Source organism: Gallus gallus, chromosome 4, assembly GCF_016699485.2.
Source record: "Gallus gallus isolate bGalGal1 chromosome 4, bGalGal1.mat.broiler.GRCg7b, whole genome shotgun sequence".
Lineage (NCBI taxonomy): Eukaryota > Metazoa > Chordata > Aves > Galliformes > Phasianidae > Gallus > Gallus gallus.
In genome coordinates this window covers 10635697-10660131 of record NC_052535.1, presented here as the reverse complement: position 1 = coordinate 10660131, position 24435 = coordinate 10635697, and the positions used below count along the sequence as shown (strand labels likewise).

Here is a 24435-nt window from a genome sequence, read left to right as displayed (position 1 = left end):
GCCTCCTCCATGCCTTTCTTGTTCCACAACACTTCTTCCTCAGGGGCAGTAAAGGCCACCCCAAGTTCAGTGGGCCTGGGGACAAAATCCTCAGCCATTCCCTGTGTAACAATGTGGCTTAAAACCCAGAACTCTAAAAACAAACGATTGCTGATGCATAAAGTGTTGCAGTGAAGCACTGTCAGTAGTTCATGGTTCGGAAAGTGGCGGGGCTGGCAGGAGCAGCAGTCTTGGCTGGCACCAATGCAGCAGGAGGTGGCGGGGCAGAGCCCTGGCCCCGCAGCCCAGCATGGCTGGGAAACAATTGGTCCCAGTGGCACTGTACTGGAAGGAATGGGAATTTGGTGCCTTACGTAGGCAGGGCTGGCAGTGTTGCATAGTGCTAAGGCTCCCTGAAAATGTCCCTGTTTTCTGCTGCATATATGGTTTGGCCGCTGTGTTCCTGTCGTGTTGGTTTGTTGTTTTTTTTTTTTTCCTTGTAGCTAGGTTGCTTTCACTTTTCTGAGGAAAGAGGGGAAATTTTAGGCAAAATGATTCAGATATTTCTGAGAACAAGCTGAGGCACATATGCGATAAGTTTTTTTTCCTCTTTCAAAATGCTGGGGGTGAAGCCAGCAGCACTCCAGCAGGGCTGGCCCTGGTGCACACACAGCTGCTGCCCAGGGCCACCACTGCCCCAGCATGGTGACACCGGTATCTCAGTGCCACCACCTCCATCTGTCCCGGAGTGGCTGGGATGGAGCTGCAATCCTGCCCTTCCAGGCTTAGTCTTCAGCATTGCATCTCTCTTCTCTTCCCTTTCTGTGGCAAAAATGTTAAATTCTCCATGTGGCCAGATTCAATTTCCTCAGTGCTTCTGAGGTGCCTTCAGCCAACACTCTTGAATGCTTTGGAGCAGACAATTGGGTCCCAGCAGGATGGCACCCTTTTCTCCATGGCCATCCTTCATTATCTGAATGAGAGACTGTGAACACACATTAACCTACTGCACTTCGCAGCTTGACTGCAGTGGGAGATATCATCCTTCCTCCCCCGTACTCATGGGGAGCAGCTCTGGCTTTGAAAACATGGGTCTGAATAGGAGGAAAGGAATAAATGGAAGAAGGAGAGGTCTGGAAAAATTAGCAAACCCTCATGCCATCCAGGGCCAAAGCGAAGTTGGATATGCCACCAGGGCTATCAGTAGTTCCGCTCTTCTTCCTAAGGAAAGAGTGTTGAGAAAAGTGTGTCCTTGGTTGGTAAATTGGCTGCAGCTGCTCAGCCCCTGCTTCCTCCCCCATGTACGTGACTTCTGGCTCCAGACCATGGGTCACATCCTCTCTAGGGCTAATCCAGAAAGAAGATGACAACCTCCTGCTGTTGTGTCTTAATTCATTAGCCAAAGTGGCAGGAAATGAAAGGATCCAGTCCTTCCTGGGACGTATGTGGATGTTAACACATTGCCACATGATGGGATTTCTATTTTTTTTCACTTTGCTCTTTTTATAGGAAGTACATACTGTGAAAAGGACTTTGAGGCCGTAAAGTCAAACACTTGGGACTTCAGAAAAGCCACAGTCGAAGTTTCTCCCTGGCTCTGCATTTGTTCTCCTTGTGAGGGTACACCAGGAGCAGAGCTTCCTCATACACACCTCCACAGAGCACCTGGAGGATGATGCTGTTACACATGGAGATGCTCCTTCATGTTCCCCTTACTCAAAAGGGGCACAGGCTGGCAGCATGATAGTGGGCATGAACTGGGGTGGTTGTGGCAAATGATTAGGACAGACTGAGCCAGGAGAGGTTGGTGAGCTGCATATCTGGAGCAAAGCCTCGGACTAAGTATGCAGACACCAGCTTATGCTTAGGCTTTCTTGACTGCTCCATTCTGAGATATGCTCCTACAGAACTGATTGTTTTATGCTGTCAAATACATAAGAACAGTGTGAATATCTTCACACTTCCCTTCTGAGGAGTCAAAAGTTGCCTCTGCTGTGGGGTGCCCAGCCAAAACACCTGATTTTCCAGAATGCTTAGCAGTGTTGCATACAGCACATGACATGTTCAAAGCATGGTGCCTATTGATATCAGCCACAGTGGCAAGTGCTCAGCACCATGCCCCAGTAGGCAGGCAAGGTTCATGAAAACCTATAAGATCTGGGTATAGGACTGTGACACATCTAGCACTGGAGAAAAGGACACAGATATGCAAACAGCTTTCCTTTCCTGGAGCCCTCACTCACTGCACGGCTATCAGATTTTCAGCAAAGCAGCCAGGGACCCCACTGACAACACTGTCCTCCTGTATATAATCCTATGTCATCATTAGAGCAAATCCATCCTCTACTGAACAAGGAAGAGGAATGAACAAGAATCCTGTGGACCCTCTAATTAAGAACTGCCTGTATAACGTCCATCCAGCAGTGGGCATAATTCCACTTATGTTTCATCCATTTTGTTTTTTGGGCACAGTAATATTTTAGAATTTTTAGTCCCATCCTTCAATGTGACATATCTTGCAAACTCCTTGTTGTATGCTGAACATATCTGTGCATCCATCTGTGGCCCCAGAAGATCCTTCAGTGATAGGAAGCTCTCGGTGGTGTGACAAAGACAGCAATAGAGATGGGTTCTCCTGACTCTCAGTGCAAAGTAAGGTTGGATTTGGGTGTCTGAGCAATCTGAATGCCTACCCTAGAGAAGTGCTTGGTATCACCGAGTGTTATTTGCAGGATTCAGTATTCAGTGAAAGACATAAGGGCTTACTGTAATCCATGAAACCACTATACTTTCAAAGCAACAGACGTTGATTCTTCTGTCTGTGACAAATTCCATGTAGGATTACTGCATTCAGTTGCCCTCCTCCTTCCTTGTCCCCATTGGCTGGTGCAGTCTTTCTGCGCCACTCCATCCCACCCCTGACACAGCCACCATGGCTGGTGAAGGGCTCTGAGATCTCTCTATCTATCTCTAAAAGAAAGATGTCATCATCCTTTCTGCAAAGCGTTAATTCCAGGAATTTTGCCTCTTTTCTTAGTCACACTTTTTTTTTTTCTCTTTTATTACAGATTACAATGTATTCAAGTTACTGATTGGCATAAAAATTTCAATGATTCTTAATTAATTAACTAATCAAAAGCAGGTTGTTGTTTACAGCAAGTCTGGAGGATGTTTGCCATCTCACCTGGACCCATCTTCCACCTTGATTAATATCTATGTAACACCCAACCATTTCTGAGACTATTCCTTCCAGTAAGCTTGCCTTCTAGCGACTGTCACTACAAGCAAAATATAAAAAGAGTGCAAAACTCATTAGTACAAGTCCTTTTGATTACTCAAAACACATTCCCACAGCCCTAGAGCTGTTCATCAGAGCAGCTTTACATACACATATTGTTCATTTCTTAAGAATCCCAGTATCCCAATGAAGCAGAAGAATGTTTTTAACTCATAGAGCACAAAATATAAAGCATGGGCTGTGTATGCATGTCAGTTTTCTCACCTGTGTCTGGTTCAAAAATAAACAAGCAGAAGGCTACTGAAGTGTCAGGCTGAACTGATGTAACACAGTTCTTCAGCCATAGTGACAGCATTTGGTGTGGAAGACTAAGATCCATTCTTGCAGATAGCCCTTGGTGGGGTTTGTTAAGTGTCTATTTATATCTTGATATTTCATGTGAAATATCATGCACTTGTTAAAAACATTGCTAGAAACATGGACAAGACAGATGATGTGCTTAATGATGGCATAAAGCCCATTAAAGGAATTCACATCGTGTATGTGAGAAAGGGAGCAATGCTGGACGGTGGAGCCCCATGGCATGAACAGATCTGTCCAATAAACAGGTATTCTGTTGATCCAATGACTGATCCTGTTCCCATTAAACGGAAGGCAGCTGAGCTTGGCTCAGTCAGCCCATCTTCCCAGGCTGTAGGAGCACTGCTATTTGCTTTGAGCAGGGTATGAATTTCAGGCCGCTTTGGAGAACACTGATCATGCAATTCCTATAGGCTATTCTTCTGATTCTGGCATTTATTCTTGGTTCTGTGTCAGAGCTAAAACCTCTTTTTCTTCTCTGATCTTCCCTCCCTCCCTTTTCTGTTCCTTTCTATTTCTTCTGCTCTTTGTAGTCCTGAAGGAATAGTGCCGTTAAGTAATTGTGCACTTAGAGATGTCTGTGCTTCTGACAGGGGTGAGCCTCAGCCAAACCTACCATGGCTTGAATTTCCTTCCCCAGACCTCAGGACCTCTTAGTTCAAGTCTGGGATGGCTCGGAGTACAGTTATGGTTGGAAAAGAGCCTCTGTAAAAATTACATCTTGTTGTTCCATATTTATTCTCCCTCAGTGGTTTCCATGTCAAATTTGCTCAGTTTACCAGTCAAAACATGATATTTCTACCTGCCAGCTCTGCCAGCTCAGCCTGGGCTCTGGAAATCAAGCTGTGCTCTCTCTGCTCTGGACATCATCACCAGCCAAAAAGGATTCTTGAATCGGGGCTGAGCTGAATGTGATTTTGATTATGCATGAATCTAATTTGTTCTCAGGTAGTATTATGGGCTCTGTGTGACAGATAGCAGCAAGGTTTCTGTGCTGTACAAACGTTGACTAACAGATCTTCCCCACTACCTGTGGGCTGATGGGCTAGCCCCACTGTACATTTACAGACACCAAGAGGTGGCAGCCAGTTGGGGGTGGCACAGCAAAACCTGTGGCAGAGCAAGGCATGGAACTGGGAAGATCTGCTTCCCTCTGTTGCTCTTTATTCACAAGAGCAGACCCAAACACTGTCAGTGCTCTGGTCCACTGCTTGGTCACCAAATAGCCTGCAAAACCTGCAGAGGGAATGCGTACACGTGCCCTTCTCTTGCTGTAGAGAAACGGAAGGGCCATAGGAAAGGCTCTGATATGCAGTGGGTATTGATTTTGTTCACAAATAGTTCCCCTTCTGGTAAACAGAACAGGAGAGCATTCCCCACAGCCTTTTCAGAAAATACAAGATTTTGATCAGTCATTGGCTGAATATTTGGAAAATAAGCCATGAGGCAGATAATAGACTCATTGGGTACGATCGTGCCATATGCTAGAGAAATTGGGAAGGGCGTCCCAGATTTCGCACTAGTTCCAGCCTCTACTGTTCGTGTGCTTCTGTAATGACCATCAGTGCCAGCAGGAACAGACACCCTGCCATTCCCTGCCCAGAGCAAGTCTCAGCCCTCTGAGCCAGCTGGCTTCTGGGGAAGGGTCTCGGGTTGGCAGGACATTTTTGAAAGAGAGGGAGAGGGTATGTGATGATCTGAGTTTCTCTGCTTATTCTCCTTTCATTTCAAAAATAGAACATTCATCAGAAGCTCCTCTACATGTTTTTTCTCTCTTGCACACTAGCTCCTTGCTAGGATTTGAAGCTGGAGAAAAAAAACTGATGAGTACTCAAGTTAATAATGCGTGATTATTATGTTGATGAATTGATGGAGATGAATATATATGTAAAAGCTCTGCAAGATTTGCTCATCCATGCATCCTGAGTGAAAGCAATTATTTTGGTGAACAAATGGTGGTTGTATCTCTTAATAAGACACGCTGGGGTAAGGGGTGGCCTGGGAACTTTGGTCCTGATGAATCTCCAGGACATTTTGCAAAATGATAATTAGCAGAATGCTGGAAACACCAGCCTGGGCATCAATCTTTCAAAATTGACCAACTTACAGACTTGGATTCTTCTTCCTATAGTGTTCTTTCAGTTCTCACTCATCACCTACGTTATTAAGATTTTCTCTGTCTTCATGATGGAGAAAAAGCAGAACCTGAACAAAGCACATCCAAATGACTGAGAAACCAGGAGATAAAAACACACAATCCCATATCTAACATTTGGAAAGAGGGAGGCTTGTTTGTGCGTGCTTTGCTTCTCATGATTTCCAACTCAGGCTCAGGATTTCAATGTGAATTCCATTTTATTTTTGGGCCTGACTCACCGCTTTTTTCACTGGCAATACTTGCACTGTAAATCATCCTGACCTCCACTGAGCATAAGCCTTGGGCACTGTGTGACCCCAGAGCTCTACCTCCGAGATGATCTACATACCCAGAAAGGTAGGGGAGAGAAGGGAGCAGGGGTGGTGGTGGGCAGCGTCTGAAGTCAGCATTAGCTAAAGCCCTAATAGCAGTGTACTGGGGAGGATGAGCTAGGCACTGAGAAAAGCTGTATCTCCACCAAACACTTGACAAAGGTAACAAGGAAGGAATGGCCATCTCTCTCATGGTTACCGCAGCCACTGAATTTGCATCATGTTCTGGGATGAAGCATCACCAAGAAGTCACCTACCGACAGGTATGGCATTGTGCACAGCAGGGCTGTCACTGCTGTCACTGGAGGTCTCAGCCCTGAGTATGCTCTTTGCATAAGTCTGATGTGTCCTGACCTGGCCTCTTCCCTTCCCTTCCCTTCCCTTCCCTTCCCTTCCCTTCCCTTCCCTTCCCTTCCCTTCCCTTCCCTTCCCTTCCCTTCCTTTCCCTTCCCTTCTCTTTTTCCTCCCCATCCTGTGCACGTCCTATTGGATTCACCCAGAAATTAGAGACTGTGGTATCCTTTAAAGACACAAGTCTATAACAGTGATGAGGAAGTGTGACTAACTCATTAATGACTGAAAATAGGGGGAAAAGGAAAACACCTTCTTGTTGTTACTTTGATAAAAATGTCAAGTCCAGATATTTTGTTGTTGTTACAAATACTTCCAAGACAGAGTAATGGATTTGATATGAATGGAGAAGCTTGTGTTAACCCATTTAAATTAATTTGGTTCGGCTCATTTTCAGCTAAGGGGATTAGATGGCTCAGGATTTGGTAATGTGTGAGAGCATTTTCCTAGAGAGGTCACATACTCAGATACAGCCCAGGTCTGTAGTTGTTTATAGGATGACGTTTTCAGGGCATCACAAAAGCAAGCCTCTTCCATGGAGGAGACATTCATTAACAAAAGCCTAGTGCTGAAAAGGTGGATCAGGACCTTTGTGCTCTGAGAGGTCAGATGGATATGAGGTAGACTAATGGCCAATGTATGAGAAGTTTCTACAGCTGCCTGTTGGTATGACGGCTAAATGGCCTCAACTTTGTGCCACCATGGCAGCTTTACCCAATGGGAGGAGGTGGGGTGGGATGCCCCACTTACAGCACCCCTTCTGGCTGTGGGTAGGAGGATAGTGGTTTGGTGCTGTGGTCTTCCCAGTGGTTTGCTGTATTTCTGCCTGTTAGGCTGCTGCAGGAGAGTCATGGTGTGGTGCATCCAATACTAGGCTTGAACACAGTGGATAAGCACTCTGCTCCCTCTTGTGTGGTTCAAAATACGAAACGTCTGTGGACAATGCTTTCTAAAGCTCTACTCTTGTCTGCAAGTCCTGGAAAGCCAAGTAACTAGCAGTGGGCTAGGAAATGGGAACCAAAGGCTTCCCAGCCTATCTGAGTTGGGGATTGGGTAGCTCTAGAAGCAGGAGGAAGATGATGGCTCTGAGAGCACAAGGGGTGCCCCAGTAGATAGAGCAATGAGGGCCTGAGCAGAAGCAGAAAGGATGGATTCCTCCTGAGTCCTCCCCAGCTTCCTCAGGTGAATAGAGCTGTGCCCAGCTGCTGTGCAGGCCTGCAGGGAGATGCACTTGCCTGCCAGCATCTCAGTAGAGGTAGGAGGGAGTTTTATCAGGTGGAGAAATGTGGAGGTGGCTAATCAGTGTGGGTCTGATGGTTCTTGCTGCTGGAGAAAAAATACCTTCAGTTGATCTGCTGTCAGTCTACGACAAATACTTGTTTGGGAAGCTCTGTTGCTTTCCCACTACCGCTTTTGGAGGGGTTTAAGAGCTGAAGGAGTCTGAGAAATTCAGTACCTCTGCTTTTTCTAGAGCCAGCTTAGTATAACTGCAGGGAAATGTAATGTTTTACAGGAACGCCCTGTTCTTCAGGAAGGGATGTAAAAGCAAAATCCTTCAAACAAAGTATTTACTCTGTAGAATGCAAAGCCAGGATCTGTCTGAGTGAATGTGCCCTGGACAGGGAGGATGGGTGACTGATCCTTGTTCTGACAGAGTACTGCACCCTCATCTCCTGGTGGCTGGATCTGCTTTCTGCACTCGGCCTAACGAAGAAACCAATGTCTGTGGAATCCCTGCAAAGTAACCTTGCTGTGGTTTGGGCTGGGTGTTGCCTATTTCAAGGGGTGGGAACTGGTGTTCTTAGTCAGGTTGCTCTTTATGAGTTTATTGCTTGAGTCCCACTAATGATGTCAGGTTGTTAACTATGAGATCTAGTAAGGTGATTCAGCTGTGTAGGGCTGTAAATGAGGACAAATATATAGTTTATGATAAACCTGAAAACTTCTTTTCCCCTCAATTTTCTGTAATCTTACCAAGCATGTATTACTCAGGCAAGAGATAAGCCCAGCTTTGGAAGGCTACTCTCCTCACTGAGGGAGAAGTAGCTTTAAAAACATCTCCTGAATGTTGGGCCAGGTCTCTCCCAAAACCGGATCATATTTTGAGAAGTTGGTGATTTTTCTTAATGCTGAAAGCCCTGTGTGCATGTACAGGTGCTTTGCTGAGTCCACCAGTTGTACAAGTGTTGTAAGGTTGATGTCTACTCTCTTGTTCCATTTTTAAGCCTGTACATTGAGATCTTGTTTTTATTCAGCTTGGTAAGCTGTCTAGCAACATCTTTTAAAGTCAGCCTTGATTTAGCTTGCTCTGTAATCCTTCGATACCTCTGGGACAACCTTTACACTGTTTTTGCAGCCGGTTGATTGTTGTCTCTCACTTCCAAATTTCCATGGGATATTTGCAATATCCCACTCTAATACTTACTAATCCATTAAAAATACCCATGAGATAGATTAGGTAATCCACTCTGCCTCACAGATTGTGCTCAATTGTGCTCCTTAGCTCTTTGCCTTCCCTAGAACAGTCGCAGAATGAGTGTTACATCTGCACTGGGAAAGTATTGTTCCTCCAGAAGGATCCCTCAGCACTGGCTCACAAGCAGGCACAGCTTGCTTGAGAAAATATTCACTCCACTCACACCTGCAGGGACAGCTTCATTTGACAACATACTGGAAATGTGGCAGCTATTATCAAGGTTAACTGGTATGTCTGCAGAGAGCATCATGGGATAGTACCTGAGTGGTCAGATATGCATACTTTGCAAGTGCTGTCTCTCTTGGCTCTTCGCTGAAAGATCAGCTTCAGCGCTTACTTGGAAGTAAACCTGTCTCTTACGTAATCCCTTGATTTGTTCAGTATTTGGATATGCCAAATACCTGTTCAGGAAACACACTAGCCCAGCTCTCCTGGCTCATGGGCTGCTAGTGTCAGGAGGCCATATGACTTAGGAAAATATGTAGTTTGGTTACTCTGTTGGAGCAGAGTAGTGCAAGCTGGAAATCCCCATTAGCCTCCTCACACAGGGTTCTGCTGTGCCTGATCTGATTTGGATGGATGAAAGCCTAGCAAGGCTAGGCACAATCTTGTTCTGTGTGAAAGATCAAAATGTGCCAAGCCATGTCCCTAAAGAAGCATGGCAAAATGCAGCAAGCCTGTCAGGCTGAAGAAACTGTTTTCTGCCATGCCAACCTGGAGAGTGGCTGCAATCTCCATGAGTCAGTGGTGGTGGGTATCCCTCCCACCTTGCAGAAGACTAAATCCATGGGGAAGCAGCAGGCATGGATAGATCTATTTGTTTTGGACAACAGGGCTCTGACTTCCAGCTCCAGACTACCACTTTTTATTCATTTGAAGCAAGGAGATTCCTTAGCACAAGTCCCTCTGCCTCTCTGTTTCCCTACACTGCAGCGAATGTCGTAGCTGTTAAGCTGCCATGAGACCATCTCTCTGGTAAACTACAGAGCTGGCTAAAAGGCTATTGCCATGGTATAATTTTCTCCTGTACACCCAATGGATATCAAGGAGTGACCTGCTAGGAGCAGCAGGAGAGTTTTGATATCAGCCTCTGGATGTGTGATAGCTCTGGCCATTGTGCTGATCCTGGCAAGCTCACTGTGCAGCTATCGGATGTGGATGGGGGAGAGGTCAGCAGTGAGTCACAGAAATAAGAATTAAAAAAAGAAAAATGTTTGGAGGATGTTTAGTTGGTATTTAAACCTCAATTTTTTTGAAAAGTTGAAGTAGGTACTTAAGAGACCCTGCTGATCTTGGCACTTCCAGATGTCATCACAAATCAGAGATGCTGGATGAAAGCTGCTCCCAAAACATTCGTGCTTTCATGATATGTGATCAACTTTCCTTGCTCATCCAGCAGGATTAATGTGTACTGAATCATAGAATGGTTTGGGTTGGAAGGGACCTTTAAGATCATCTAGTTCCAATCCCCAGCTGTAGGTAGGGACACCTCCCTCTAGACTAGGCTGCTCAAAGCTCCATCCAACCTGGCCTTGAATGCTTCCAGGGAAGGGGGCATCCACAGCCCCTCTGGACAACCTGTTTCAGTGTCTCACCCCCATCACAGTACAAAATTTCTTCCTAATATCTCATTTAAATCTACCCTCCTCCAGCTTAAAACCATTTTCCCTTGTCCTACCACTACCTTCCCTCATAAAAAGTCCCTCCCCAGCTTTCCTGTAGGCCCCTTCGGGTACTGAAAGGCTGCTATAAAGTCTCCCTGGAGCCTTCTCTTCTCCAGGACGAAGAGTCCCAGCTCTCTTAGCCTGTCCTCATAGGGGAGGTGCTTACTGCATTTGTATCTAAGCTAAAAGGAAAAGAATGGGAAAATTATTGGAAATTTCTTCATGGTTTGATGTACTGCATGCTGGGATGGCATCCCCTTGTCTGACAGGACAAGGGGAAATGGTTTCGAACTAAAAGAGGGGAGATTTAGACTAAATAAGGAAGAAGTTTTTTACAATAAGGGTGGTGAGGCATTGGCACTGGTTGTGCAGAGAGGTGACGGGTGCCCCATCCATGGAGACACTCAAGGTCAGGCTGGATGGGACTCTGAGCCCCTGATGGAACTGTAGTTGACCCTGCTCATTGCAGGGGAGTTGGACTGGATGGTCTTTTACGTCCTTTCCAATGATTCTGTGATCTTCTAGACATTCTCCCATTAACTGCTATAGCAAAGCCTTGAGATTCAACAGCGCAGCCATTATGCAAATAACAATTTGTAAACTCCTCCTACAGTCCTCCAATGTTGTGGAAGGATAAAACAGGAACACTTTTATTCCCCTGGTGCTTGCAGTAACTATGGGCGACTCCCCTGCAGTGAAACTGAGTGTTCAGGCACTACACGGGACTCTAAATTAACTTCTGGGAAGATTTAAAAGAAACTGTGGAATAGTCTTTGGGCTGAAAGCTGTTCTGGATAGGACAGAGTGGGATTTTTGGGGGGCCTGCATGGTTGGATCCTGGCAGCAAGCCCTAGTCCATTCTGTGCCACTGATTACCTGATAGCTCTCTCCTTCTAACAGGGTCTGTCAGCCTTGTATAACCAGCTCCTCACTGCACGTAGCAGTGACGTGGGCCACGGTTTAAGTTGTAAACATAAAGCCAGGCTGCCCTGAGGTCCAGTGCTGAGAACAAAGCAGGGGCAGTGGCTTGGGCGAGATTTTCCTGCAGGAAGAGCAAGTAGATATTAAACAGTTCTCCTGCATTCAGCAAAGTGGGAGTCATATTGAAGGAAAAAGTCCTGGAAGAGAAATTAATCTGTGTGCTGGTCTTGCCTTTGGCACGCCTGTGAATATTCTAATTGGAGGTGGAAGACGGGGGGAGGTCGGAGCAGAGGAATCGTTGAAAATGCAAGTAAGGCACTGCAGTCCCACCACATCTAAGAAACCTTGCCCTCTCCTGCCTGCCTGTACTGCCCTGCTTTTGCAGAGACATTTCTGCCAGCCAACACAGGGCAACCTTGTCTGGGACTTGCTGCTTCTGGGCTCTACTGCCACTGCTGTACTATGGTTTCTGGAGAGCATGCACTGGACAGAGCATTATGCCTCATTGTAGGTTGAGGCACAGACCTGTTCTTTGCATAGATCTGGTGTCTGAAAACTCTTTTTCTTTGGCTTTCACTCAGCAGAAGACTTTAAACCAGTTCTAATGCCACTGCAGGAATCATAGAATCATAGAATGGCCTGGGTTGAAAAGGACCACAATGATCATCTAGTTTCAACCCCCCTGCTATGTGCAGGGTCGCCAACCACCAGACCAGGCTGCCCAGAGTCACATCCATCCTGGCCTTGAATGCCCCCAGAGATGGGGCATCCACAGCCTCCTTGGGCAACCTGTTCCAGTGCGTCACCACCCTCTGTGTGAAAAACTTCCTCCTAATATCTAACCTAAACCTCCCCTGTCTCAGCTTAAAACCATTCCCCCTTGTCCTATCACTATCCACCCTCGTAAACAGCTGTTATATGCTCCCTTCAAGTACTGGAATGCTAGAATGAGGTCCCCCGGAGCCTTCTCCAAGATAAACAAGCCCAGTTCCCTCAACCTTTCCTCATAGGAGTAGGCTCCAGCCCTTTGATCATCTTAGTGGCCTTCCTCTGGACCTCCAAGAGCTCCATATCCTTCCTGTACTGGGGGCCCCAGGCCTGGATGCAGTACTCCAGATGGGGCCTCACAAGAGCTGAGTACAGGGGGATAATCACCTCCCTCTCCCTGCTGGCCACTTCTCTTTTAATGCAGCCCAGAACACAGTTGGCCTTCTGTGCTGCAAGCGCACATTGCTGGCTCATGTCCAGCTTCTCATCCACCAGGACCCCCAAGTCCTTCTCTGCAGGGCTGCTCTCAAGGAGATCATCCCCCAGTTTGTATAAATACCTGGGATTGCCCTGACCCAAGTGCAGCTCCCTGTACTTGGCCTTACTGAACCTCATTAGGTTTCCATGGGCCCACTTCTCCAGCCTGTCCAGGTCCCTCTGGATGGCTTCCTTTCCTTCCAATGTTATCGACTGCACTGCTCAGCTTGGTGTCATCTGCAAATTTGCTGAGGGTGCACTCGATGCCATTGTCTGTGTCATTGATGAAGATGCTGAAGAGCACCGGTCCCAAGACCAACCCCTGAGGGACACCGCCTGTGACCAGCCTCCCCCCTGACACAGACCCATTGATCACAACACTTTGGCTGCATCCAGCCAACCAATTCCTAATCAATCAAACAGTCAATCCTTCAAATCCACATCTTTCCAATTTAGAGAGAAGGATGTGGTGAGGGACCATGTCAAAGGCTTTGCAGAAGGCCAGGTAGATGACATCCATTGTCCTTCCCCCATCCACCAAACCCATCACTCTACCATAGAAGGCCATCAGATTGGTCAGGCACGATCTGCCCTTGGTGAAGCCATGCTGGCTGTCTTGAATCACCTCTTTGTCTTGTATGTGCCTTAACATAGCTTCTATGAGGATCTGCTCCATGATCTTCCCAGGCAATCTTGGAGACTGGTAATGCCACAGGCAAGGTGCAAGCAAGGAACACTGGGACACACACATAGAGCTGTGTTGGATGATCCTCACTCTTGACCAGAAGATAGTGCTACATTCCCTCTCTTCTACATATGATGCACTTGAATGTTAAGAACAGGGCTGCCCCATTAATATCTCTGAACTCCTACCCAAAGTGAACGAGTCTCAGGATGGGAGCAGTGGGTTTGGAGTAGTTTTTGGGCAGCAATACACCCAAAGTGGTTTAGGAGAATGCTATACATTGGAGGTTGTTGTTTTTTTTTTCCTCTGTGCTGATGACATGTCGTATTTACTTCAGAGTCTGGCTACCATCCTTTAAAATAGAGATGTAGACAAATTGGCAAAAGGCCAGAGGAGAACAGCACTAATTGTTAGAGCTTTAGAAAACATGACCTCCAAGGAGAGGTTGGAGAACTCAGGTGCATTTAATCTAGGAAAGACAGTATTAGTGGAGGAGGAAGAAGGATGTCATGGTTTCTCAGTACATAAAAGCTGTTGTCAAAGAAGGATGATTGATTTATTCTTTCACTATCATTGGTGGGGGGGAGGGTGGGAGATGATGAGACACAATCAACTACGCTTGCACTGCAGAGAAGGTTTAATTTGGATATTCAAGGAAAGCTTTCTCAATGCAGTCAAATGCCGGAGATTGTCCAGGGGAGCAAGGGAATTTCTGATACTGGTGGTTTTAAAGAAAGCCTCCATTAAAGAGGTTTTAAGTCTACTCGAGTCTGCTTCTGTGAAGGATATGGACTGTGCAACCTCCCAGGATCCTTGTCAACCCTTTGTTCCTTGTAGTTTGGGCTGGAGGGTAGACTTGAGGCTGAAGCCTGTCCCTTAGCAACTGCAAACCTTTGCTGTGCCAGCATTGCCAGGTTCACATGCTCAGAGATGCATGAACCAGGCTCCTCATAGCACTGGCTGTAGTTTATAAAAGTAATGTGGCTTTAGTGGATAATAATATAAATTCTATTTGTCTGCCCACTGTTCTTGAGTCTTTGACTGTTTCTATACTGTAGATGGAAATTTAATGGCAGAGAAATCCAAACTTGCTCTAGTTTAACTTTCCGGGCTAGGAGTGAAGAAAGGGCAGTGTGGACCATAGTGCAGTCCAGCTGCCCAAGTCACAATCTTGTGTTTGGAGGCACATTACATACACTGAATTTTGTGCTATAGATTTTGCTTCCTCCTGCAGCTGAACTACAAGGCTGAAAGCTGGAAGAAATGCCTTGATCTAGGCTGCCATCACCCCTGGCTGCAGTGAAAGCAGACCGGCTTGGGAACGTGATCTTTCCACTGCAGTTGTGCCATAGGGATGGCTTCTGTAGCAACACGATGCTGGGTACTGGGGCTTTAAAACATTATAAAATAAAATGTGAAAGTAATAAGTGGTTGCTGGAAAAATATTGCAGATTAGCACAACTTGTTCTCTACCTTGGCTGTTTTTGTATTTGACAAGTATCACTTGCAGAAAAAGGACTGATTTTATTATAACTCTTTTGTCTGCTTTCCTTCCAACTTCCCCTGAGAACATTTTTCACAGACGTCAAACTGCTTTGAGGACAGAATGTTGGTGACTTCTCCAGTGGTGGTGAGAAATGGAGATGCGTGACAGCGCTGTTCACTGGTGGAAGTGGCAGAGTTTCTCACACTCCCTCACTTGTGAACTTGCCTACAAACCTTTCCAAGGCATAAGCATTTTCTCTAAGGGGTAAAGGTCTAGTTTGCAGATAAAAGCATAAATCTTTAATATCAGGTTTTCTTTTGCATCTTTTCAGATCTGCATATGCAGAGCTCTGCCTTTTGAACAAATTCAGATGACGTTATCCTGTATTTTAAATACCCTACTTTTTGTATCCCTCTTGCCTGAAGCTATTAACATTGGCAGAATTGATGTCCTTTGTTTATTCTGTGTACTACTTACAGCCTGAATGTTGGACAGCAGCCGGTCTAGTTTCTCTCCGGGCTGTGGTAAGAGGTAGGGCAAGTATTTTCTGCTGTCTGTGTATGCACATGTGCTGTCCTGAAGAGGTGGAAGGGCAGACTTCAAATTGGAATGGAGGTGAAATGGCTTCCTGGCAATCAAGCCAAGGGTAGATGCAGTACAGGACTTTGCATACCTTCATTTGTGGAGTGGGTTGACAGATCCACACCTCAGAGGATGGAAGTAGCTCATGGGGCCTCCCACTTGCTGTGATGGATGGTGTGTAGAGGTCTTGGCAGTGCCCAGAGTGGCCACTGGGAACATTGCTGACTGGGCACAAGCGCTGGGTGCGGGTGAGCACAGACTGATGGGGAGCAGCACGACCGATCTCCGCTCCAGCACTTGTCTGGAGCTGGGAGTTGGAAGGTCTGGATCTTATCCACAGCTCTGACACTGAGTCACTGCATGACCCCAGGCACTCAGATACCATGGTGATGAACACAGCACAAATGTCTAGACAGATAGATTAGATTGGATAGTCTCTGCATTTGACAAATATTTGCATATCACCGCTGTCAGTGCTTCCTATTGCCACCCAGGCGCATTGTTTCAGTGGGTCTCTTGCACGGCAGGGGTGAAGAAAAGCTTTTTTGTCTTTGCACCAAGGAAGGAAAGGACATCTGACCACAGTACCACATTCACCAGTGCTAACAAAGTGGGAGCAAAGAAGACAAGAGGGTATCTTTTGGAGGAAACAACCCTGTCATGCAGTGGGCCTCAGGAGTCAGGAGCTGGCTTCTCCCCAGCTCTGCTGCAGCCCTGACACCATCCCATCTTTCCCCTCACAGCCAATTAGTCAGAAAGGTCTTCAGGGTAGTGATACTTCCTGCTATGGCTGCTATCACTACAAGGTTCTGATTGCGGAAAAAAAGACAAACTACTTGAAGTGAGACTTCCTGAAGAGCTTTACTGGTGCTGCTATCAGCCTCTGGCACAGTGCAGGATGTGAGGAGGTTGGCTGTCACAGAGTAACTTGTGGTTATTTTCCCACCTGGTTCACTTGTGATAGATGAGCAGAGCAATACAAGGATGTGGCTGGGAGCCTGCCCTGCATGGAGATTTCTGGAGGCTCTGCAAGGCCTCCTGAGCACCCTGTCCCCGGCACCACTGACAGCAAGCCAGGAGTGCTGCAGAAAAGCACTGCCTCTTTCAGGGGATTTGCTTAGCAGGGTCTAATTACAGTTGTTGATTCTGATGTTTTCGGTGTTGTTCATATTCCATTAAAAGATAATGCTGCTTAATTTGCAGCAGAGGGTCTTGGTTAACAGTACACCCAATCACAAGGCAGACCTAATGACACTACTTCCCTACTTCTGGAAACATATAATTAAAAAATCACTTCATTTCCAGTTGTGTGGTTCTCCCCTCTACCCCAATCTCCTAATTACTTTCTAAATCATTTCATGATTATCTGTAAATATTTCAGCACTTCGATCTACTAATGAGTCCATGGAAGAGTTAATACCTTGAGCGGCAGAGCTGCTTGCTTTTCCCTCTGTTGTACTACACTGCAAGGAAGCATTTTCTACCTGGCACATGTGAGAAGAGGGGTGCTGGCTGCAGTGGGATTGAGTTTGACTGTGGAGCAGTGGGGATGACAAGGGAGTGGTGGCTCTCAGAAATTCCATCCCTAGCTGCTGTAGGTAGACCTTGTGCTAATTTTAGCAGCACAAGTGTATCTCATTTTACACAGCTCAAGTGAGAGATGGTGTACCCTCATGCCAATGGTAAAATGGGGAATTTATTCTCTAATCCCAGCACCACTCTTCGCTTCTCTGAAAGCCACAGCAGAAATGCTGGTTTCTTACTTAATGGATCTGTTTCCATTACTTGTCTGGTATCTTGGGTATTAAAACTCATCTGGGCTTTGTTTGGTACGGCAGAGCTGGCAGGAGGATGGAGAAGTGAGCTGGAGTATCTTTCCTGCCTATGTGTTGCGTGGATTTGATTGCTATGTTCTGTGTATGGTCAATCAGCAACACCTTCTGCAAGACCTCTGAGAGCCTGCTGATGTCTCCGAAGGTGTTATTTGGAATGACCAGAGATAATTGTATAACTAGGGGGAGTGATTAACTTCCAAGAATTAAAGAATCAAGCTGGGAGTTAGACAAATCTATTCTTCTTTAATAATCTGAGCACATGTGACTTTGAAATTCTGGATACTTGCGGAATGTGAGGCTGCTTCAAATCATATCCATGCATTTCTAGTCAATGCTGCCATAGCAGGCAGGAGGATAGAGCCTGGATATGGTCCTAACCCAGTCTGTTTGTGTTTCAGGTAACCCTGTCACAGTGGGAATGAGCATCCATATCTCCAGCATTGACCAGATCTCTGAAGTCAACATGGTGAGTTTGAGATGAAAAACAAACAAAACAAAAGGCTAATAAAATGTTTTACCTTTTTCTGGTTGAGATGCACATCCAAGACAATGTCTCCTTGGAGTCACCTGAGCATTCGGGGTGCCCTGATGAAAAGCAGGCCAGGCACCTTCGCTTCCTTAAGCTCCTCCTGCAGATCTTCCCTGTAACTGTTGGGAAGTTGTTGGAGGAAAAGTGGTAGTTGTCTGATACAAAATGTGGGGTTTTTTTGTTTGTTTTTTTTTTCTCATTGGACATAGAACTATGAGACATATTGTACTGTGACTTGAGACAGTTCTTCATCACTAAAGCATAAGGAGTTCAAGCATGATTTCTTCGCATGCAGTGTGATAAGAAAGAAAGTTCAGCACATCACTGGGCTGTACTCAATGAGGTCTCCAAATTTCTTTCTCAGCATACTGGTTTCTGTCTGAGCCTTGCTCTTTCCACCCACTAATTGGCCTGTGTCACAACTGGCCCCACAGGCCAGCTCCAGACCAAAACAATTCTGAAATTAAGCCCTTGCAAAACAAGGCTGGCGTGATGGACCTCTAGTACATGCCTGTCTCTGCTGGTAGTATTTGTGATGTGATTGAAGGACTGTAGTTTGCTTCCTGATGAGATAAGTCGTCGTAAGGTTAGCATCCACTAGCTCAGAGAAGCACCCTGAGTGTCATCTGTCAATGTGTGGATGGAGAGACTTGGCTGGCATTTCTGGAACTAGTTACAACTTATCCAGAGAAGATAATCATGTCTTACCATTTTGTGCCAGTTGTCTCCTCTAGCTATTAATACTTATTCCTTCAAAGTCGATGCTTGTATTTTTCCAGCGGCACAAAAGCAGGAGTAGCTTTACAGTCAGCCTGTGACTGCAAAGTTGAAAAACAGGCAGTGGCTTTGTATGCTTGCTGGTGGTGATTTGGCATTTCTTTGGAGATCTGTACCGGGAAAGGAGGCATCTCAGGGCAATCTGCTTGCTTGGAGTGGCATTTATAGGCTGGAGCTTTTCCTATCACTGAAGAAAAATGTTCTCTGCTCAGATAACAGATTTCACCCCGTTGCATTGCACTGATCTGTCACCTAGACCTACTTTCCTCCCTTCTGCCCAGAGGCTTTTCCTCCAAGTCCCTCTGCTTGCCATGAGGATGGATGGGGACCATTTGGCAGCAGCTGTCCTATTCCTCAGTCCTGACCCATGCAGGAGAATCCTAGGCCAGCTTAGAGCTCTTGCTGTTCAAGTCTGTTAAAATCTTGGTCTCCCAATGCTCCTGTCCTATTTATCTGATTCTGGACTCCCCTGCCCTGTTTTCTCTAGAACCAACCTTTACTATCGTTCTCTATATGGCATGTTATACCTCAGTGTTAATAGTGACACCGAGCAGTGTGTACATACAAAAAATTCAGGTAAAGCCCTCTGTCCCCATTGCGTTGGGTAACTGTGCTTGAGGTTAAACTCAACTTAGAAAAGGCAGATGGCTTAACCCAGTTCCATCTATCTTGCCTGTCAGGACAGAGCTCAACTTTAAGTCACCTCCTCCCCCAGTCTCAAGTTGGACCTGAATTTTCCTATGTGGCAGCTGTCACCTTCCTTGCTAAAGTCAGGATGAAAAATTTGGGGTCTGGAAATGTTGTATAAGACCCCAGATTGCACAAATGTAATTGCAGTAAATGAAGGATTTATTCTCAGCTTACGTGCTACAATTACCCCGATCTTCCTGTATAGATATCAGAAGAGAGCTAAGTGCTGCAGGTTCAATATGAAGCTCCTGCTGGAGGTGTGTCCATGGGCTGTAAGGTCTTCTTAAGTCTTTTGCCATATACCTGCTGTAGTCAGGCATGCTGTATCCTGTGTTAGCAGCCATTCTCTTAGCAACACTTAACCTTTTCCTTGTGAGAGCAATGCTCTCCCCTTTCCAGTGAACACCATATTTCTTCTGCAGAAGGACTGCTGGGGCAAAAGTGTATGATTGAGATTGTAGAGAAACCTCTGTGGAGTGTAGGGGAGAGCAGGTTGAACCTGCACCGACCTTCATCTGCACATCACTCTGGGTCTTACAGAATGCGGGCAGCACTGCTGATGGGCACTGAGTGTTTTGGTAATCATGGCATGGCTGTAACCAGAGTGAGCACCAGGCACTGCCTATGCCACGCTCCTGTTGATGCTGCCATGGAATGTTGCTTTCATGCTTCTGATCTCTCATGGCTCTCCATAGAGGTTGACAAGCACAAAGTCCTGGTCATCCTTCCTGCAGATGTTTGCAGGAGAACCCACTCAAGATCAAGATCTATAAGAAATGTTGCCAGGCAGCTTCAAAAGGGATTAAAAGATGAGAATCAAAATCAAACCTACAGGGAGCAGAATCCCATAGGAGGCAGTTTTCCAAGCAGAAGAGATTTATGTGCATCATTCTGGGTGACAGATGCCCCCAGGAAAGGGCTATGTCTTACCCCTACTCTGGACATGGTGACTGGCAAGAAAAACAAGGCATTTTTTGGCACTGTGTGTGATTAGGGAAGGGACTGTGCAATGAATAAATTAAAGGCACGCAAGTGGAGCTGAGTTGTCATGGCAACCAAATAGCTTCTATTGTTCCACAAGGAGTGTTATTACTTACTGCCCCTTGTAGGATAATTAATTAATCCTCAGACATCCTTTCTGGAACAATGGGTTGGGCAGGCTGAGGAGAACCCCCAGCTCTCCCATGCCTATCCCTGGGATTCCTGGCATTTACTGGCTGCACGATGGTGGGGAGCAAGTGCTGCCAGTGCCTGGCCATGGCGTGATTCAAGAAGTTGTTTTCCACAGGAGTTTGGCTGGATGTGGTGCTTTGGAGGAATGCAGCTCCACCCACAATCTAAGTGGCACACTTTGCCTCCTCTTCCATGAGAACAGTATTGCTGAAATGATTATGTGATGACATCTCAATCCTGGAGGCTACAGGGCTACACAAAGACAACACAACTGTGTCTTTACACTGCAAGTTCGCAGACATCAGTGCACAGAATGCAATGCAGTAGCCTGTGCAAGCTCAGTGTCTCCTGGTTCCTCGTCATACAAAGGCAAAGCATCTTATCATCTTGAGGGCCATGCCCCGACACCATGACATGGTACAGTGCAGATGGAGTCATGCTGGGTTAAAAGAGGCTCCTAGGTGCACTGCTGGCTTTGTAATGATCTCCTAATCATGAGGGACCAAAACTATTGTCCTTACTTTAAAAAATGACATCTCATTCACCACAGCTGCTGCCTGTGTGTGGTCAGCCGTATTTTCAAGCTCACTTGCTCAAGTAATGCTTTATTACTGTGTACTCCTCTTAGCTCTGCTAAGCAATGCTGAGCTGCAGCCTCTGTTCTTGTCATTGATTAGAAGGATTACTTGCTGAGCCAAGATCAGTGACATCAATTGAAGTGCTTGGGAAAAGGGGGCAGGGCAGGCAGGTACTGGGGAGGGCACATTTGAGTGGCAGACCCTCTGGGAAGTGCCGATCCATGAAGATGAAAGATCCTGTATGAATTTGCAAGTTGGGGTTTTAAAGGCGGTCTGAAAAGAGAAACACCTTCATAATGACGTTCTGTAGCTCAGTGGATCTGCTAAGAACAAAAAGATGGTACTTCCTAGTTGTCCTTTGAGGAAACAGGCTGGATAAGTTCTCATGCAAACGTCGTTTTGCTGCAGGTGGCTGAACTACAGAGAGCACACAACTAAGCATAGTTGCTGGTATATTATGGTATGTGGACAGTGCTGTGTGCAGACCTCCTCCTCTGGTGCCTCAGTCAGCAGCATTTCTGAACCAGGAGAGTAAGGGGTGCTGCCAGCCTGGAGCTCAAGTCACTCTACAGCCAGAAAAATGCAGAGTTCTGTCCTTGTGGCACATGCCAGTAATGTCGCCCAAAGTCACCATCATTTTAGTGGTCTTCCTCAGCCAACCTACTTGTTTGGATCCAGCTCTGATGGTATCCAGCACTAACTGCTTCAGGAGCTGGAAGTCTTCCCTGCATGCCCTTCCAGCAGACAGCTGAGAAATGGCTCATTCTGGACACTTTCTGCAGGGTAGGAGAGGAGGCCGCTATTTCCACCTGCAGCCTTGCCTCACTCATCTTCAGGGATGTATTTTCCTAGTACCAGACAGTTCACACTCCCTTCAGGCATTCATGAACTATTTCAATAAGTAAAACAACCAGAAGCATTGTATGCATTTAGAAGATGAGATGGTTACCCTTCGTAATGCTTCAATTTCCCTGCCCTATGATCTGTGCATTCCTAAACCTGCTCTCCCTGTGTATCTGCTCACCATAAGCAACTCAGAGCATGCAGCCGCTGTCGTCGTGATTTCTTTGTGGCTCCTATAATTTATTCATCCCGAGATGCTCTCCTACATCTGCAATAACATTGTTTCAGTTTGTTATAGCACTAGCTTTAAAGTTTTATAAACCTGGTGACAAGTTGAAAAGTTACAAGCGGATTACTGTAGAGGGCTAGCGTAAGAAGCAAGGCTTCCATAAAGAACTGTTTGCAGGGATATACAAGGTGTTAAAGCAGTGGTATTTGTGGGATCGGTGATACATTTTGCTGGGCAGCAGTCCGCAGTGCAGACAGGTTAGTGGTTGGTGCAGGATACTTGGCAAAGCTAGCCTCGATATTTCATTTCATTGCCTCTTGTTTCCTCCTCCTCCTCTATCATCACCTCTCACCCTGCCGCTGCCTGATGGGAGTGCCAGCACTTGGCTGATCACTTGGGGATTACAGGAAAATAGCAGACACAATGCCTCCTAATTTCTTGAAGTTTGATTGAAATCTAGGAAACCAGATTGTCTTGTTAGAAAAATAAGTTTTTCTAGTTAGAAAAATAAGTTACCTCTGTTCAAGAGGGATGTAACATACTTCCCTGGAAAGCTATGAGCTGCAAGTGTCTTAAATTTCCTTTTAACGCAAGAAGAATATGGATTGGGTATTGTAACACAATGGAAAGCACAACAAGACAGCAGAGCAGTAGGACCCCAAGCTACAGAAAGTGACATGGTCAATACAACAGCCATGGGCATAGAAAAAAGAGGGATTGGGGGGGAGAGGAGTGCTCCTTACCTTCAGAAGACCTCAGGTATGCAGAGATCTCTAGCAAGATACCCTTGCTTCCACTGCCAACCCTTAAATGAGGTCTGGGAAGGGGTGGATCCTGGCTCCACCCTTTCTGGTCATTCAGGTACATTGCATGCACCTGAGCTCCCCTGGGTTGGCCCTGCCTTCCACCAGGTGCTCAATCACTGCTTTGAGCTGTGACTTTGCAATTCTACTACAGGCATGTAAGGGTGTTCTTATCTAGAAAAGATCATCCTACAATCTGTTATGCCACCATCAGGGGTGCACCGTTCTCACCACTATGTCAAAGATTCCATCTATCAGGAATTTCTGAAATAGCTGTTGTAGAGGATTTTTATAGAGGAATCTGTCCTGATCAGGCTTTGTAGTCCTGTTTTCACTGGAGTATGAATGTGCATTGCCTAGCTGAATCCCATATCAGTATAATCCACACACATTAATACATGAGTGATTCTGCTGTGTACTGAACATGGTTGGTGAAAGAAGGCAGCGTAGATGGATAGACTTGGCATGAGAGGCCATTCTATGATTCTAAGCTTTGAGAGACAGCAGCTACTTAGACTACAGGACATATGGGCTTATCTCTTGGCCTTTGAGTGCTTTCCAGTGGACCAACTGTACATCCGCAATAGCAGGCAGGAAACATAATATACACCTGGAGAGGATTTTCCATTGATATGGTTGTCTTGAGTTTTAAAACTCAATTTTTTTAGGACAGATTTCTGCTATGGATGTTACACTGCCACATGTTCTCTTCAAATATATCAGCATTTTTCATAGTTATCTGAAATTATTCTGCTTGGTTGGCAACTACTTTCAATGGGGAAAAAAAACGATATAAAGATATTTTCCAAACAGTCTATTCTATATCTCTGGATATGCAAAGGTTTTAAAGGTTCAAGTATTTAGATCCTACAGTCAGAAGTTTCTGGGTTATATGCTGTAAGTATGACAGTACATTCCAGTGATGTAATGGTGTCCCTCTAGCCTCAACTATCTCCACCCTCACAGCACTGCAGTATCCAAATGTGTGTGTGAGTGTGCTCCATTCTAGTATTTAAGATTGCTGAATATTGGAGACTGCCAAAACACAGTAAAGATGCATCTCTGGTGCTGAGCTGAATGGGTGGTGTGTTGTAATAGTACTGCAGGGGCTGTAGTCCTGTTGGGTTTGCTGTAGGCTCATGCGATGGTAGTGTTGCAGGTAGCAGAGGATGCCTTGGCGCTGAAGAAGGGCCAAATTCTTATAGTGTAGCATAATAAGAATGGTGCAGCTCTGATGTACCCAGATTTTGTGGTGGCATGGACAAATAGGAGTTGTGCTTTATTTTGTGTGCTAGAGGATTCTGTGTGCTGTGATTTAAACTGTGATATTGCAAGCATGTGGCTGAGATGGTAGGTTTCTTCAGAGCTGGCAATGGTCTGTGCCTTCCTCTGCCAAAGATTGCCTCAGTACCACTTAGGTCATGCAGCAATTGTCACTTGCGTGCAGGGCTGTAATGCATTGGGTGGCTGCTTGCTTGGAAAATCAAACAGTGGCAGTTCTGTACATATTAAATGCTGTTCT

The 24435-nt window shown here is 45.9% G+C and overlaps 1 protein-coding gene across 2 annotated transcripts in view; it reads left to right on the top strand.

The window, feature by feature from the left end:
* The window catches only part of GABRQ (gamma-aminobutyric acid (GABA) A receptor, theta), a 66696-nt gene that overhangs the window by 8570 nt on the left and 33691 nt on the right, over nucleotides 1-24435 (top strand). For both annotated transcript variants that reach the window (NM_001167704.2, NM_001167703.2), the window contains exon 3: nucleotides 17690-17757. In NM_001167704.2, the coding sequence (NP_001161176.1) occupies nucleotides 17690-17757 (68 nt within the window). The remainder of the gene's footprint in view (nucleotides 1-17689; nucleotides 17758-24435) is intronic.